Below are 18,998 nucleotides of genomic sequence, written 5' to 3'. Positions count from 1 at the left end.
AATCGAGCCTTTACTTTAAACTACTTCTACATTTGTCTATGGTTTTTCATAATCTGTGCCATGATGTACTGTCACATTAGTGACGTCTGTCAGTAGGGCAAGTGTCGTCTGCCAGCCAAAATGGCTCAAATAATGAATGTTTTGTTGCGAAAATCAGCAAATTTAGGGCCAGCCAAGGCTCTGTTGAATGCCGCGCCGGCCCTTCTTAATGCAAAGTAAGTGTTTTAGTTATTACTGTGTCCACAAGTGTTTAAACTTTCAATATTTAGGCTTCAGAAAATTATGTAACTTTGGGGTTAAGATTTTAGCATTTTCTACGCTTATATTTCTATCGATAAGCGAGCATAATTGTGTTAATATCTGCACACAATTGAGTAGCTAGAGAGTAGAGAAGTCATGTTTTTTTATTATATTCAACTTACTTTTTTATCATTTATTTACATTCAATATATATACTTCGACCATTCAACTTACTATCTTGCAGATTTTGAAGTATCCCGTAGTAATAGAATCGATTCTTACGATTCTTCATGAGGTTGTTACTTGTTTATTATTTACAATAAAGTAAAGCCAATTTTCATTGCTTGTAACTCGAATAGTGCCATTTCTATTGAACCCAATTTTGGTGTGTAAACATGGTGTAAAGTTGTAAACATCTATTAATTTATGTATAAGCATAACTGTAGCAATGGTAACTTTCTATCAATGAATTAGTTATATTTTTTATTTATGTTTAATGAAATTAGGGTGTAAATCTCTGATTAATACTCTACTCTAGAATTTATTAATACTATACTCTACTTAACCTCCTCCTCTCCTTAACACATGTATACTTCCTAGCCTCACTTATGCATGCCAAACATGGATCTACAATACCAAGACAATGAACGACATCCAGGTATGTCAATGAAGCACAGAGAGAAGCATACTCAACATAAAACTTAAGGACAGAAAAAGATGTTCAGATATAAGAAAAATAACTAGGGTCCCTGGGAGATCCCTAAAGTGTCACTTAGCCAGATTAGAAGACCAAAGATGGACAAAGACGGTCACAGAATGGCAAGGACCTCAAGGTACCAGACACTGTGGGAGACCACAGACGCGGTGGATAGACGATATTGTCTCAATAACTGGGCCTAATTGGACCCATGATGCAAAAAATAGGATATACTGGAAAAGATTGGAGGAGGCCTATACCCAAAAGGGGTCCTTAAATTAGAAATAAAATAAAATTTAACTTAGCAATTAGCATTATAATATATTTAAGGAATAAAGGGCTTTATAAAAAAAAATACTCTACATACTGGCCACAACCACTCTGTCAAGAGTGTAACCAAGAAGATGACAGCATTGGCGTAGCTGGGGGGGGGGGGGTGCGGCGGCGGCGGTCCGCCCCGGACCAAACAACAGTAACACAACATCAGTAGTGCCACCTATAAAAATTCATAAAATCATGTAAACTGAAAGCGATAGAGTAAATCCTGAGCTATTTAACATAAATTACAATTACTCTTTTTAAATAGTTATATTCGGTAAGAGCATTTGTTCCTGAATCATAGGTGTTTTCTATGTGTTAATTGATGTATTTATCTATATAAATATGTATATCGTTGCCTAGCAGCCACAGTACAACCTTTACTTATTATAGTTTGGGGCTAGGTTTATGATCTGTGTAAGTTGTCTTATAAAAATAATTGTCATTTCTTTTTTCAGCCAAAACCGTGCAGCGCACAGATGGTTTCCGGATGCGGAATATGTGAAGCAGTTCGAAGGAGCTGTCATGTACCCCGATGAGGTCACCTCGTTACTAAAGCACCCGCCCTACTCAGGTAAGATTTTAATTGTTCAAAGCTAAGAGTCCTGAGTTCTCTATGGCTATGTTCACACGGCGTAATTTTTCTCATATACCGTATACGAGATTTTACCGAATGTCGTAGTGACAGTAAAATTTGTATAGCAACTTTGAAAATCGTTCATACAGCATCTTTATTATTATTAGGGGTCATCCATTAATTACGTCACACCAATTTCTAGGTTTTTTTACCCCTCCCCCCCCCCTTGTCACACTTGGTCACATTTGGCAAACCCCTCCCCCCTAGTGTGACGTCACAAGTTTTCTACGAAATCGCCAAATCGAATTAAGTAAGTACCTAAGTATTATTAATATTTTATCAAAATATTTTTGACGATTAGTAATTTTATAACCCAAAACTGCTTAGGAAAGAAAATTAAACGATTAAAAACTATTTTCGTTTTAAAAACTTGTTATTTAAATGTACAGCGAACTAAATAATTTAAATAAATTTTCGGTTACTGATGAAGTTAAAGTGACGTCACAAAGTTTGTGTCTCCCCCCTCCCCCATGTCACAATATGTCACATTTTCTTGACCCCCTCCCTCCCCCTAAACGTGTGACGTAATTAATGGATGACCCCTTATGTGTGAATGCACAGGCAGCTTAAAGCTGATACATGCACATCAATGTCCCACTTGTGTTTTGTATAGGTAGTCTACGAAAGTGTTCTTTCTTTGCAAGAAAATCTGTGGACAGGTGATGTGAAAAGAATATTAACTTACTGTGATTGTACAGGTATTGTGGCGCCGGCGGAGAAGCAGGTCCGCAACATGGTGCTCAACTTCGGCCCGCAGCACCCCGCCGCCCACGGCGTGCTGCGACTCGTACTTGAACTCGACGGCGAGGTGAGCTCATCGTCCCTACTGTAATGTCCTGAATTAGTTAAAAGTATATTTTTCTGCTTTTGAAGTATTTTTCTTCCCTGCTAGGAAGGATCAAAGTCCACTTTTATGTTCTAGGACAATATATTTATTTGCATAATGAAAATGTTATTTCCTCATAGGTAATGTGAAAAGCCAAAGACCAAAAAAGAGATGGCGGGATGACCTTGACGCTTTTTGCAGCGACTGGCGGGAACATGCACAAAACCGTGACGAGTGGCGGAAGAAGGGGGAGGCCTTTGCCCAGCAGTGGGACACAAACTAGGCTATACATATAAAAAAAAATGTGAAAAGCAGTATATGTCACATGGTAGCAAAATTATTACCACCTAGGGCGTTAACACTCTCACTACGCTCGGGAACTCGGGATTCTATTTTATTCGCTTCGCCCTCGTCAATAAGTCATTTTGCTCCCTAGTGAGACAATCTACTATTTCCCAGACCGTCCGCGCCGCCGACCCCCACATAGGGCTCCTCCACCGCGGCACGGAGAAGCTCATCGAATACAAGACGTACACGCAGGCGCTGCCCTACTTCGACCGTCTCGACTACGTGTCCATGATGTGCAACGAGCAATGCTACTCGCTGGCCGTCGAGAAACTTCTCAACATCGATATACCCATCCGCGCCAAGTATATACGCAGTAAGTACCAAAAACAACTTACGAATGAATGAATGACATGAATGATTGGAGAATGTATGAATGAAATGGATAAATAATTCAACGAATGATTGAAATTAACGTAAGAACGACTGAATGATTGTAAATTGTAATGGAGTGAACGAGAATTAATGAATGACCACTGCAAAAAGGGCTGAACGGATTTAGATGAATTTTGACACATATATAGTTTATAATCTAGAGTGGGACATGGGGTACTTTTTATCTCATGATGATTTATCCGTTGAAGGGATGAAATTGGGGTAGAAAGTTAGTATTCGAAATAAGACCTAGAATTATTTTCATTCCGAAATTCATCCCCTAAAGAGGTGAAATCGGAGTAGTATCATTGCTGTCTCAGGCGAATAAAATTCATCCTAATCTACTACACAATAAGGTTCAATTCAAATAAGAAAATTTTTGTGTTTTCCAGCGCTCTTCGCCGAGATTACTCGTATCCTGAACCACATAATGGCGGTGGGCACGCACGCGCTGGACGTCGGCGCACTCACCCCCTTCTTCTGGCTGTTCGAGGAGAGAGAGAAGATGATGGAGTTCTACGAGAGAGCGAGCGGGGCGAGAATGCACGCGGCTTACATCAGGCCTGGCGGGGTTGCTTTGGTAAGGTCTTTTATCAAAGACTTTTTGTCCTATAGTCTGTCAAATCTCAGTAAACAGGAACAAAAACCGGGCAAGTGCGAGTCGGACTCGCGCACGAAGGGTTCCGTACCATAATGCAAAAAAAAAACAAAAAAAAAAGCAACAAAAAAACGGTCACCCATCCAAGTACTGACCACTCCCGACGTTGCTTAACTTTGGTCAACAATCACGTTTGTTGTATGGGAGCCCCATTTAAATCTTTATTTTATTCTGTTTTTAGTATTTGTTGTTATAGCGGCAACCGAAATACATCATCTGTGAAAATTTCAACAGTCTAGCTATCACGGTTCGTGAGATACAGCCTGGTGACAGACGGACGGACGGACGGACAGCGAAGTCTTAGTAATAGGGTCCCGTTTTACCCTTTGGGTACGGAACCCTAAAAACTATACTCATCCCTTACTTTTGAGCGCTAGTGTCTGTTTATGTTTGAAATGAGACAATCCCTGGCCAAAATGACTCTCTGTCTAGTAGTAATAACTTTAAAGAACTGTAGTAGCGGTACTGATATTCCGCTACTCGATGCTAGATGTCGACTACGAAAATAATAGTTGTTTTGGTACCAAAATTGATATATGTATGCTTAATAGTTCGTTTTTTTTAGCATTAGAAAAAAGGTAAACAATCTTGATGGGTCTTTTAATTAAAAAACACGTTTTAAAGTTAGGGCAAATATGTAACAATTATGAATCTAATACGATCATTTATATTCTTCTGCTTTCATAAGTAGTAGTTACTGATTTTAAAAAAACGTTTTTCAAATTAAAGACATGTCAACACGCTTACCTTCTTTCTAATTCTAAAAAAAACGGACTATATATTTCTCTTTCCTTAATTTCAGGACATGCCGCTCGGTCTTATGGACGATATCTACGAGTTCGCGAGCAAGTTCGCCGAGCGGATCGACGAGGTTGAAGACGTGCTCACCACCAACAGGATCTGGGTGCAGCGCACCAAGGACATTGGCATCGTGAGCGCTCAGGACGCGCTCAACTATGGATTCAGGTAACTAGGGTGTTACAATTGGTGCCATGACCAGGATACTTCATATGGAAGCAAAATATATTTGTTAACAGTGTGGGCGATGGTTTATTTTATATCCGATTTCAACGTGATTGTTAATATTGCCTTTTTATTCCAGCGGTGTAATGCTCCGTGGGTCCGGTATCAAATGGGATCTGCGCAAGTCTCAGCCTTACGACGCGTACCACCTTGTTGACTTCGATGTACCACTGGGAACCAACGGCGACTGCTACGATCGGTGAGTTTATTTAACTTTAGAGACCATCGGGTACAGTCAGAGACTCCGGTATCAAATGGGACCTGCGCAAGTCTCAGCCTTACGACGCGTACCACCTTGTCGACTTCGATGTACCGCTCGGCACCAACGGCGACTGCTACGATCGGTGCGTTTATCTATATATATAAATGCAAGTGTCCTGACTGACTGACTGACTGATTCATCAACGCAGAGCCGAAACTACAAAAGCCAGAAAGTTGAAATTTGCACACCAGATTGCATTTATAAAGTGTACAAGAGATAAGAAGCGATTTTGAGAAATTCAACCCCTAAGGGGGTTAAAAAGGGGATGAAAGTTTGTATGGGATTAAAGTTTTCTTTTAAGCTAGGAATTTGAAACTTCGTAAAAAGATATATTATTAAAATACAAGAAAACTAATTTCAGCGTTTTTGAAAATTCATCCCCTAAGGTGGTGAAAAAGGGGTTGAAAGTTTGTATGGATATCAAAAAAATTTCAAGTGGTGGACTTGAATGTTTGTATTTAGGGATATTATTAGAAGACAGGAAAAGTAATTTCAGCGTTTTGTAAAATTCATCCCCTAACAGGGTTAAAAAGGGGTTGAAAATTTTAATACATTACAAATGCTTTGAAACTTCTTAGAAAGGCATAATAGACGATTACAAAAAAAAAAAGATTGCAAAGTTTTTGGAAATTCAACCCCTAAGGGGGTTAAAAAGGGGATGAAATTTCGTCTTCGGGTGCAAATTTTATTTTAAGCTAGGAACTTGAAACTTTGTAAAAAAGAATCAAATTCAAATACAAGAAAACTAATTTCAGCTTTTTAGAAAATTCATCCCCCAAGGTGGTGAAAAAGGGGTTGAAAGTTTGTATGGATATCAAAAAATTTTTCGAGCGCGGGACTTGAATCTTTGTATTTGGGGATATTATTAGAAGACAATAAAAGTAATTTCAGCGTTTTGTAAAATTCATCCCCTAACAGGGTTAAAAAGGGGTTGAAAGTTTGAATCCATTACAAATGGTTTTGAAACTTCTTAGAAAGGCATAATAGCCGATTACAAGTGATTGCAACGTTTTTGGAATTTCAACCCCTAAGGGGGTTAAAAAGGGGATGGAAGTTCGTCTGCGGGTGCAAATTTTATTTTAAGCAAGGAACTTAAAACTTTGTAAAAACGTTTTAAATTAAAATACAAGAAAACTCATTTCATCGTTTTTGAAAATTCATCCCCTAAGGTGGTGAAAAAGGGGTTGAAAGTTTGTATGGATATCAAACATTTTTTCGAGCGCGGGAGTTGAGTCTTTGTATTTGGGGATACTATTAGAAGACAATAAAAGTAATTTCAGCGTTTTGTAAAATTCATCCCCTAACAGGATTAAAATGGGTTTCAAAGTTTAAATCCATTACAAAATCTTTGAAAATTCTTAGAAAGGCATAATAGCCGATTACAAAAAAAAGTAATTGCAACGTTCTTGGAAATTCAACCCCTAAGGGGGTTAAAAAGGGGATGAAAGTTCGTCTTCAGGTGCAAATTTTATTTGAAGCTAGGAACTTAAAACTTTGTAAAAAGGTATTATATTAAAATACAAGAAAACTAATTTCAGCGTTTGAAAATTCATCCCTATGGTGGTGAAAACGGGATTGAAAGTTTGTATGGATATCATGCATTTTTTCGAGCGCGGGATTTGAATCTTTGTATTTGGGTATATTACTAGAAGACAATAAAAGTGATTTCAGCGATTTGTAAAATTCATCCCGTAACAGGGTTAAAATGGGGTTCAAAGTTTGAATCCATTACAAATGCTTTGAAACTTCTTAGAAAGACATAATAGCCGATTACAAAAAAAAGTAATTGCAACGTTTATGGAAATTCAATCCCTAAGGGGGCTAAAAAGGGGATGAAAATTCGTCTTGGGGTGTAAATTTAATTTTAAGCTAGGAACTAACTTTTTGGAAAAAAGGTAATAAATTAAAAAACATGAAAACTAATTCAAGCATTTTTGAAAATCATCCCCCAAGGTGGTAAGAAAGGGGTTGAAAGTTTGTATGGAGATCAGATATTTTGTGAGTGCGGAATGCGGAACTTGAATCTTTGTATAAGGGCATAGGTACCTATTATGAGAATACAAGAAAAGTAATTTCAGCAACCAACATCAAAATCCACTTGACTTAAAACTTCATACAACTTGCTAAAAAACAAAAGTACCTACTTAATTTCAACATTGCTTGGATATGAAAATTATAGGTACTAAAGATGTAAAATGTTGAAGATAAGATTCCACGCGGACGAAGTCGCGGGCAACAGCTAGTATAACATTAGAGACCATCGGGTACAGTCAGAGACTCCGGTATCAAATGGGATCTACTCAAGGCTCAGCCTTACGACGCGTACCACCTTGTCGACTTCGATGTACCACTGGGAACCAACGGCGACTGCTACGATCGGTGAGTTTATTTAACTTTAGAGACCATCGGGTAAAGTCAGAGACTCCGGTATCAAATGGGACCTGCGCAAGTCTCAGCCTTACGACGCGTACCACCTTGTCGACTTCGATGTACCGCTCGGCACCAACGGCGACTGCTACGATCGGTGAGTTTATTTAACTTTAGAGACACGCTACGCCACTTGCCATGGGGACTGTGATAAAACAACGTGTTTGGGGTTTTTAGTATAGGGATGTTTCCTCTACTTAAAATAAAAGATTTCACACCGTGCACGAAATAAAGCACCAGATAATTATTAGAAAAACATAGACATCAGTTATTTTTAACTTGGATTGAAATATAAAAAGTACGTGAGTTGACCGTGACGTCACTACATTCGTTTTCATATAAATTCCATATTAGTAAATCGTTTTGACAGTTCTAAAAAAGAAGCTGATTTGACTAGTAGGAAAGTAGCCTATTGTCTCGATGAGCATTAGTTGCTTGTTGAAAGAAAGTACAGTCAGCGATAAAAGCTGGTCTCAATGTAATTTTTGACAAAAATTCTTATTTTATACTGTTTCCAGTTACCTGTGCCGAGTGGAGGAGATGCGCCAGTCCCTGCGCATTATCGACCAGTGCCTGAACCAGATGCCGCCCGGCGAGATCAAAACGGACGACGCCAAACTTACGCCCCCCTCTAGAGAGGAGATGAAGGTAATATTGTCAATCATTGTATTCATTATTGTATATAAATACATCATTACATCAATATTTGCGACGTTCCACGGCAAAAGGTACCTTATGGCGGCTGGCGCTTACGTCGCATAACGCCGCAATAATATTTGAGCGGCGTTAATAATAGCGTAAGCGCCAACCGCCATAAGGTACCTTTTCCCGTGGGACGTCACATTTATGCTCCTAAGTCCGAAGGTCCTACCTATAGTACTTCTTCAGTTAGTTATAGCAATAACAATAATAATCACCTAGCAGCGGTCATACAGTCAAAATGTCGCATTATAGGTGGGTCGTATTGGGGCGTTTTCTGAAATAAATATTGAAAACCTGATTCTTTCACATCTGGACGTTCTTGGGCTCATTCTACTCAGAATCGACAGCATTCTCCATCCCACCATAAAAAAAAAGATGATCCAAAATGTCCATTCCATTACGTCACGTTTTAGTATGAAAAAATTTTTCACTTGTATGTGAGTGACGTAGTGGAGTGTACAAATTTTCATACAAATTTTTGGGACATTTTATTTTATCATTAGAATTGAATATGCTAGTGATTATGAGTTGAAAGAACCCAAAAACACCGGGATCTGTGAGAATCGGGTTTTTGATATTTATTTCTGAAAACGCCCTTGGCCATACAGTTGCCAGGATGGGGTTGGAGCTGGCACGCACTCTGCTTTCATATATGACAATTATTTTAGTTATAATTGTTTTTTTTAGCATTGCAAATAAGGTAAGCAATTTAGACGTGTCTCTTAATTGAAAAAAAACATTTTAAAAATAAGTTACGCTAAATATGTAACAATTATGAATCTAATACGATCATTTATATTCTTCTGCTTTCATAAGTAATAGTTAAGTTGGTTACTGATTTTTAAAAAGCGTTTTTCAATTAAAAGACATGTCTAGATCGCTTACCTTCTTTCAAGTTCTTTCGAATGCTAAAAAACGAACTATTTATTTATGTAATTAATTATTTTCCATCGTATTTTCACGGAAACGTATGAACGTGTCTTGTTATTTCAGTTAGTCTCTGTACAAAAAATACTGAAGTAGCATGAAAAATATGAACGTTTCCGAAAAATACGATGCAAAACAATTATGCAATACATCTGTAACACAAATTAAATGTGACTTTCCACGGCAAAAGGTACCTTATGGCGGCTGGCGCTTACGTCGCATAGCGCTGCAATAATATTAGAGCGGCGTTAATAATAGCGTAAGCGCCAACCGCCATAAGATACCTTTACCCGTGGGACGTCACAAATTATTTTCGAAGTTTGTTGTTCCGAGGTTTATATATGGTACTATTATATATTTATTCGCAGACGTCCATGGAAGCCCTGATCCACCACTTCAAGCTGTTCACGCAGGGCTACCAGGTGCCGCCCGGCGCCACCTACACCGCCATCGAGGCCCCCAAGGGCGAGTTCGGCGTCTACCTCGTGTCCGACGGCGGCTCCAAGCCTTACAGGTATTCTGGCCTTGTAGGAACTCCAAGCCTTACGGGTATTGTAGCCTTGTAGGAACTCCAAGCCTTACAGGTATTGTAGCCTTATAGGAACTCCAAGCCTTACAGGTATTGTAGCCTTATAGGAACTCCAAGCCTTACAGGTATTGTAGCCTTATAGGAACTCCAAGCCTTACAGGTATTGTAGCCTTATAGGAACTCCACGAAACTAGAGTCCAACCAAGAAAAGTCTGCAGCGGATTTGATAGCCCACGCTATGTAAGTGTTGTTTATATGTCATAATTTCATAGAAGCTTGACGTTTAAAATAACACGGCTATCAAATCCGCTGCAGACTTTTCTTGGTCCGACTTTATCCGCGTTTTGGTAAGGAAACTGATGTATGGAATTAGCACTCTATCCTTACTTATTTCTCTATGGCAACACATATGCTGAGGCGAGCCGCGAGACGATTTCGTGGCACTTTCGCTACTTTATGTTTCTCTGCTTGTATAATTTAGGAATAAAATTATTTCTATTGTATTCTATATGTCACATATTATCTGACGAAGACTCCAGCAAGCCTTACAGGTAAAAAGTATTAGATTCTGATACTTATTGTCGCGTTTTATTATGCTACAAGCACAAAATAGATAAGTACAGAAGTCAATCACATGTATGTACTTTACTTTTCATACCTACGCTCGGCGGTCGCTCTAGGGTTGCGATTGTTGCGAACTATGACTTACGCACAAAAAACTATCGTGGTAGTGGCACTCGTATCTATCGTATCGTATCTCGTATTTAGTTGTTTGATTTATTGTTGAGGAGGAAACGGGAAGAATGGAAATATAAATTAATAATAACATTAATGGCGTTCTACATGACATTAAAGCAGGCGTTCTACATGACATTAAAGCTCTCCAAGGGGCCTCTACGTGTTGGATCTATATCCCCACGCAAGCCTATCAAAAGACCGGGATTTGTAGGCCCGTGAATTCCAAAACATTAATAACTCAAATAGGTGTTTTAATTTTAATGTCATTTTTAGGGTTCCGTAGCCAAATGGCAAAAAACGGAACCCTTATAGATTCGTCATGTCTGTCTGTCTGTCTGTCTGTCTGTCTGTCTGTCTGTCTGTCTGTCCGTCCGTATGTCACAGCCACTTTTTTCTGAAACTATAAGCACTATACTGTTGAAACTTGGTAAGTAGATGTATTCTGTCAACCGCATTAAGATTTTCATACAAAAATAGAAAAAAATACTAAATTTTTAGGGTTCCCCATACATAGAACTGAAACTCGAAAAATTTTTTTTCATCGAACCCATACGTGTGGGGTATCTATGGATAGGTCTTCAAAAATGGTATTGAGGTTTCTAATATCATTTTCTTCTAAACTGAATAGTTTGCACGAGAGACACTTCCAAAGTCGTAAAATGTGTGTCCCCCCCCTGTAACTTCTAAAATAAGAGAATGATAAAACTAAAAAAAATATATGATGTACATTACCATGCAAACTTCCACCGAAAATTGGTTTGAACAAGATTTGGTAAGTAGTTTTTTTTTAATACGTCATAAGCCGTAAACCGCAATTTTATTATGTTACTTGCTGTTACGGAACCCTTCATGGGCGAGTCCGACTCGCACTTGGCCGCTTTTTATATTACAAATTTGCCACAGAAAATATCTTGCGATGATTCCGAGATTGGCGAAATACACCATTATTATATTTTTAAGTGTAATAAATTCGCATTCTCATGTACAATGTAATAAATTCGCATGCGCATTCTCTCTGAAGCCACTGGTAGCTTAAAAAACGACAATTCACCGTTTAATGTTGAATTTAAACAACCGTCCACTGTACAGTTATAATAACTTTTTGTTTTGTTTCTCCATTATTGCACAAAAAAGTTCACAGACGCGTGTCACAAGCGGATGGCACTCGCGCTCGCACTGGTCCCAACTGGTCCGAGATATCGTGTCCGTGAGCAGTTTCTATGTGTGCGTTGCTCGAGCGCGCTTTGTATGTAGGTTGATTTCTGTACCTATCTGTTTTGTGCTACAAGTCGCGACTGAAGGGTTAATCGCACTAAACCACCACCACCACCAAGAAACTGAGAAATTTTTCTCAACTTTTTACCACTGGGAAACACTGAGAGGGACACATTATTTTTGACGTTCGACTTAGTTCTGAAGTTATCAGTTTCCGTATCTTAAAAGGAAAAACGGAATATTTTCAGGTTCACTTTGTTGTCCGTCCGTCTGTCAAGACTCTTTATCTCGGGAACGCGGCGAGGTATCGAGTTGAAATTAAAACCATATATTATACTCAGGTCCCTTGAAGTTGTGAAAAAATATTTTTTTAAAGTTAACGTATAAAAAACGGTCGTTTATGCCGCAAAAACCGACCGACCGACGACCGGTCTGGCCTAGTGGGTAGTGACCCTGCCTGCTAAGCCGATGGTCCTGGGTTCGAATCCCAGTAAGGGCATTTATTTGTGTGATAAACACTAATATTTGTTCCTGAGTCATGGGTGTTTTCTATGTATATAAGTATGTATTTATCTATATAAGTATGTTTATCGTCGCCTAGCACCCATAGTACAAGCTTTGCTTAGTTTGGGGCTAGGTTGATCTGTGTAAGACGTCCACCATTATTTATTTATTTATTTTTTAAAAAACGTATATTTTGACACTTTCAAATTCAAATTCATAAGGGTACTTCCCGTTGCCGTTGCCCTAGAACAGAGCTCTCCAAACCCCGGCCGCCGACACGTCCAGCCCGCGGGAGCCAGGCGCCAGGGGTTGAGCCCTATTTGTACGGAACCCTCGGTGGGCGAGTCGGACTCGCACTTGTCCGGTTTTTTAGCGTTGTCTGTCGCTTTGCAGTCGGTGCAGAATAAGTAGATGTTTAGGTGTAGAAGGGTTTTAAGTGATATGAATCTATTTTGCAGATGCAAGATCAAGGCGCCGGGGTTCGCGCACCTGGCGGCGCTGGAGAAGGTGGGCCGCAACTCCATGCTGGCCGACATCGTCGCCATCATCGGCACGCTCGACGTCGTCTTCGGCGAGATCGACCGGTAGGCCGACCGGCCGTGCGGGTGACCGACTAGTTATTGGGTGCCGGCGTTGGCAAGTTTGTCAAGTGGAAATTGGCAACTTTTATAGGGAAATGTGCTAATATAGCAAATTTTACTAAGGATGATTGCTAAATTAGAACTTATCTGGGAAAATGTGCTAAATTGGCATCTTTTCTAAGGAAGGGTGGTAAACTGCCAACTTTACTAGGGAAAGGTGCTAAATTGGCAATTTTTCTTCGAAGCTGTGCTAAATTGGTACCACTGCTCGGGAAGTATGCTAAATTGGCAACCTTTCTATGGAAAGGTGCTAAATTGGCAATATTTTTTGGGCGTCCAATAATTGTGCGGTGTTCACCCAAATATCACGTGGGGGAGGGGTCTTAACAAGTATTACGTAATTGAAAACGTGTAAAAATGGAAGAAAATAACATAAATATGTTCCTAGACTAGTATAATATAATATGGCAAAACTGATATACCTACTCAAAATGTATTCTTTTAATCGCACGTGATATTAGGGTGGGGGGTCGAGGTAAACCTTACGTCTCATAAGAGGGGGAAGTAGGGAGGGTGGGTCAGAAAATCCCCAAGAACACCTTACGCCATTATGGAGCTTTATTAGAAACAAGACATGCTAATTTAGCAACTTTTCTAGCAAATGATGACACTTGGCAATCTTGCTGCGCTTGGCATCTACTGAAATTTCGAGTTGGCAAAATGAACAATTGTAATATTTAGTGTTATTACTATTTATTGAGAAAAAATGGAAACATAAAAATCCCTGTTCAAAACTAATACGATCATTATGTTATCAATCGAAGACTCGTTCAAGACCTATTTGAGTTTGATTGTGACGTCCCACGGGTAAAGGTACCTTATGGCGGTTGGCGCTTATTAACGCCGCTCCAATATTATTGCGGCGCTATGCGACGTAAGCGCCAGCCGCCATTAGGTACCTTTTGCCGTGAAACGTCACAATTATTTTACTAATAAAAGTAAAACACTAATTATTGCAGTCATAATACGTAAGAACTAGGGAAAATAAGTTGTAACTACCCTCAATATAAAATAGAAATCAGTGAAAATGTAATAAATATGTCATCAATAAATCTAAATAAGTATTTATATTTTTTTCACTTGTTACTTTGTTTATTGATTTTATTTGTGACGTTCCACGGAAAAAGGTACCTTATGGCGGCTGGCGCTTACGTCGCATAGCGCCGCAATAATATTGGAGCGGCGTTAATAAGCGCCAACCGCCATAAGGTACCTTTACCCGTGGGAAGTCACATTTTTCCCGAATAAATGGGCTAATTTCCATAAATGTGGTCCCCAGTAGCTCTTAAGAGAAGCCCGTCTTGAAATGAAAATAGATCATTTTTACGTTTTAAGTAAATAAATTATTAGAAATATACTGTTTTGTTTATTTTAAATAAATGCAGAGTTCACTAGGACTAGGTCACAGTGTTTCGTCCAGAACAAGCTAGGTGGACAAAAGTCGTTATCAAATTATCTCTAATGAGTCATTAGATATGATAAACAACATGTTGAAACCCCCAAACCCATTAATAGATTATGTCTAACTTTCTAATTTTACGAGTCATAGGGTGCAGAAGTCAGCTAATGAGGTAAGTGCAATTGCACAATTAAATCAGTTGCAATTTTGTGATGCGTTCAACAACATCTCTTACAAGTAAAACGTTATTTTATGAAAAGTTTTGGTAATAGATCTTATAACTGAAGGTAAGCACTTTATATTTTTCATAAAAACATGTTCATATCAGTTGTAATAATGCTCGTATAGAGCAATAAATATGCACTTAAAAACGTGGTGTTTTTTTCTTCATTTTAGAACTTTGATAGACTAGCAAATACTTGACACCGCTTGACACCGGTCTAGATTTTTGATATTATTTACTTGCATAATTCTAGTTTATGATGGTGTATATTTCATTTTGCAGAAATTTGCATAACATTTTTTTTTCTTTTTTTTGCAGAACACGTTTTCTCTATTTTAAGGAAGGGGTTTTTGAAGAATGGATAATTAAGGGGAAAAACGACGAAAATTTCCACCTTTATCAGTTTATATTGGTAAAATATGAGTTACGAGATTTCAAAGAAGAGTCTGAGAGACGGTTGAAAAATATTTTAAGCAGTTATTCATCAAAACTGAATACCAAGTGGAATAGTGCGTCAAGATTTAAAGAAGCAATTTGTGGAAAAGTTTAACCCTTTGACCGCCGTTGTCCGGTATAGAAGACAACGATAGAACGATACGCTGGCGCCGTCGTCTTGTATACAAGACACAAATTCAACCACTGAGTTAATGTGAAAATAATAACAATTGCAATTTCATTTACACTCGTGTTCATATTTAAGGTCTTTGTTTTTTCATTTATTTGCATTTTAAGCCGCTATATAAATCCCTTCTTTTATAATAAGGCATTTAAAAAAATTGCTCCAATTTTCAACATTTTTCATGTTCCTCGTCGCCGTTGTCTTGTATAAAAGACAGCTAGGGATGGGAATGTTAACTCGATATGGGAATTTTTAAAGTAAATATAAAGTCAGAAATATGTTTTTATCTAAGTATTTGAACACTTGTTAATCGCCAATTTTTTTCAACGAATAGTAGGTATAACTACTTACTAGAATACGTAGAACGAGAGTCAGACAGGCATAACTATATTTAAAGTTCAGGCAGCTTCTTTAGTTCTATAAACTAGAGTCAGACAAGTAAATTTGCCCTTGTAGATTGTGGACTATTTAATTGCAGAAGAGATAAATAAAATAAAAAATTGATGTTATTTTATAGCTTAGTGGGAAGGGATACACCGCAGCGACCGCTTCGCACAAGAGTGGTACAGGGACATACCTGTTTATCAGACTTTCGTTTTTTGTTATAACATTGAAGTTAATGTGTAATTTTTTTATAACAAGTCGTTGAACGTTTTTTTGATAAGAGTTTACCTATATTAATGTAAACCAAACTGAAATTATAATGATAGATTCTAATTCCGGAATAATATCTTCACTCATTAAAAATTCAACCCACGTGTAATTTTCACTAAAACAGTTCCGGTATATTGACTTTATCGACACATGATGCGCAGCTTTAACGTCACGCCAATAAAGTTTACGTACCGACAAGCGCTTACGCCGTTGACCTAGAGACTATTATTACTTGATCCGCGCGGAAACAGTCCTTGTCGATCTGCACTGCGGGCAGTCCATGCGCGCCGTTGTCTTGTATAAAAGACTTTTCGTACAGCCTAGTGCGGCGATATCACGTCTTGAATCGACATTGTTTAGTGGTTGTTTTTTATGTTAAATCCCTATATTTTAAACATTTTCGGGTGTAAAACATATGTTTAATTTTGGCAATTTGGAATTAAATTAAAACAGGATAAGAACAAAGCTAAATTAAAAAGATTTTTACCATAAATTGTAAATATCGATATCACTATTTGCAATCCCTAAACTTTTTATTAGTTGTTTACTTAAAATTTGCTCTGGCGTGTGAGTGAACGTCTTTGCGGACTAGGTCCGGCGGCCAAAAGGTTAAAAGTGTTATGGATGGCCAAACAAGTGTACATAACTAGACCAAGTGCATCAACGTCGTCTGAAAATGTTAATCCTGCAGGAAGACCCAAATTAAACTTCATAAGTTCCCCTTTTAAAACGAAAAAAACGCGGAGTTAAAGATCTGGTACAATTACGTACCTACCTATGTTTTAACTGCTGCCGAAATTCCGATTGATTCGTGATCGGCAGAAAATAGAACACGGCAAAAATGTTTAAAAAAAATTAGAGAAAGTCCATATAAGCCAACGTAGTCTTGTTCTTACGACAGCAGTAGGTACTTCAATGAATTCTAGGCAGCTAAGTGTTAATGAGGCATTAGCATATTATATTGAGTCAAAATCGACAAATACAAACTTACAAGCAGACTAAAATGTGATCAATGAAGGCTGATTATCATAAATATTCATCATATCATTATTTGTCCAATGCAAAAGGTACAAGCGTGTTATATCCTTTAGAAGAACTTTAAAAAACTTACGCAAAACAAGGAAAACAATTATTATTCTGATATAATACATGAGTTAGAACAGATTATTAGGTTATTAATAATTAACAGATTAATTATTAATAATAAGTTAAGTTTTAATTAATTTTCTATATTATATTTCTATTTTTTTGTATATTTTTAAGTAAATAGTATGAAAATAATGTATCTAAAGAACTGTAAAATTTTGTTTATTATTTTGTTAATAAATAATTTGCAAAAATATATATAATTAATTTAAATATATATTTTATTTTAATTTTTTTACGTTTTTTTCATGGTATTTTAAAATTTTTAGTAAATTATATTTAATTGAACAATACTAACCATAATACTACCCAAAAACACAAAAAAATAATTTTGTCCACCTAGCTTGTTCTAGACGAAACACTGTGTAGGTGTTTCCTTGTACAAGTATTTATACGTCACCTTTTATTGACCGAGCGAATCGAAGGTGTCCGTTCCAGCTTTCGAATGTTATCTACTTCGAGCAACACCGGCTTCCGACACGTCGGAAGGGAGGGGCCCAAGTGATATCTCGCCGTACAAATCTTTCTGCCATTTTTCGCGGGGGGAAAGGTGCACACAGTCGCATTTCTCACACACTTACCTACAAAATCCAATCTGTAATGACGACACAAATACTTAGAAAATGACACACGCCAAAGACAAATTGCAAACCTCGATCTCTTTTTGTGTACGGACGAAGTGACTAGTGTCACAACACGCACACTAACACATTTTCGTTGAAGTATGTCATTGTATTCTGAGAGATGTGAAGTCGGATTTGTCGCTCGACCGATCCGCAATTTGTACTGAGCGAGCAAAATCGATAAATCCAACAATTACTTGAGACTAAAATATAATAATTGTATTTAAATGTAATTTAACGTATGATATGTAAAAAAAATATTACATGTGAAATGTAACACTTTCTTTTTGTAAATTTGATGTCCCCGACCTCTTTTTATAACAAAAAACCGAGCAAACAGGCATTTTTGTGCAGCAGTGTTCACGCGCGCGTCTGGACTCGGTCTAGTGAAAAATCCAAGTGCAACTAGTTTTATTACCCGCGCTAGATTAGATTGACGCGCTAATCTTGTACCTCGGCAGAGGGGAAATAGTGCGAATGCCGCCTCCCTTCCGTGTTGCTCGAAGGTTATCTAGTTATCTTCTACATTTCTTAACTGTCTCGCAAAAAATAATAATGCAATCAATTAGTAATGCATCAAATTTTAAATTATATATCTGTAAATTAGGCAGTGTACAGTCAACTGTAAAAAAATGGGTGTAGACAACTTACTCGAAAATATGTCCCAGTTCTTAATTCACTGACATAAGAGCTATGGGACATATTTTGACAGCTGACTGTACTTGTTCTACATCTTGTATTTGTCCTACAGAACCCGCAAGTATGTAGGTACAGTCATCATCCAATTTAGCGGATCAGATCACACGATGAGTAATTAAATATTTGTCTAACCAGTTTTTGTAAATGTTTAAATGGCGAATTTGCCAGATCTACAGCTCATAGTCACTAGTGTGTCAAATGTTCCTTCCTACCTAATGGGCACAGAGGATATATATACTAAAGCTAATTTTTTATATTTATTTTGATATTTCCTCGTATTAGTATCGTAACACTTCTAGAGTTGCAGGCGTCCATAGGCTACGGAGACTGTGCTTACCAAGTTACCATCAGGCGGGCCGTATGCTTATTTGCCAGCGACGTAGTATAAAAATCAATTACAGCAGGTGTCGCATGTATATGGTTTCTCACTTCTATACTTCTGGTGTAGAGCGTATGTGGGGCACCGAGGAGGAAAGCGTCCGAGCCCCAGACGGACGTTTTCAGAAAGAAGGAAATGTCACACTGTGCTAAAAAACAGGAAACGATTAAGATAGAAAATGAAACTAAAATG

The 18,998-nt window shown here is 37.9% G+C and overlaps 1 protein-coding gene across 1 annotated transcript; it reads left to right on the top strand.

Moving 5' to 3' along the window:
• The first annotated feature begins 67 nt into the window (after positions 1 to 67).
• LOC134678041 (NADH-ubiquinone oxidoreductase 49 kDa subunit) lies at positions 68 to 14,150 on the top strand. Its single transcript, XM_063536481.1, has 10 exons — positions 68 to 215; positions 1,714 to 1,829; positions 2,591 to 2,700; positions 3,178 to 3,379; positions 3,831 to 4,018; positions 4,899 to 5,062; positions 5,199 to 5,318; positions 8,327 to 8,456; positions 9,806 to 9,951; positions 12,882 to 14,150. Exons 1-10 carry the CDS (start codon positions 121 to 123, stop codon positions 13,009 to 13,011), a joined length of 1,401 nt encoding a protein of 466 aa, XP_063392551.1. The 5' UTR covers positions 68 to 120; the 3' UTR covers positions 13,012 to 14,150.
• The last annotated feature ends 4,848 nt before the right edge of the window (positions 14,151 to 18,998 follow it).

This window comes from Cydia fagiglandana, chromosome 27, assembly GCF_963556715.1.
Source record: "Cydia fagiglandana chromosome 27, ilCydFagi1.1, whole genome shotgun sequence".
Taxonomy (NCBI): Eukaryota; Metazoa; Arthropoda; class Insecta; order Lepidoptera; family Tortricidae; genus Cydia; species Cydia fagiglandana.
The sequence above is the reverse complement of the archived record's forward strand: the minus strand, read 5'-3'. Positions and strand labels throughout refer to the sequence as shown.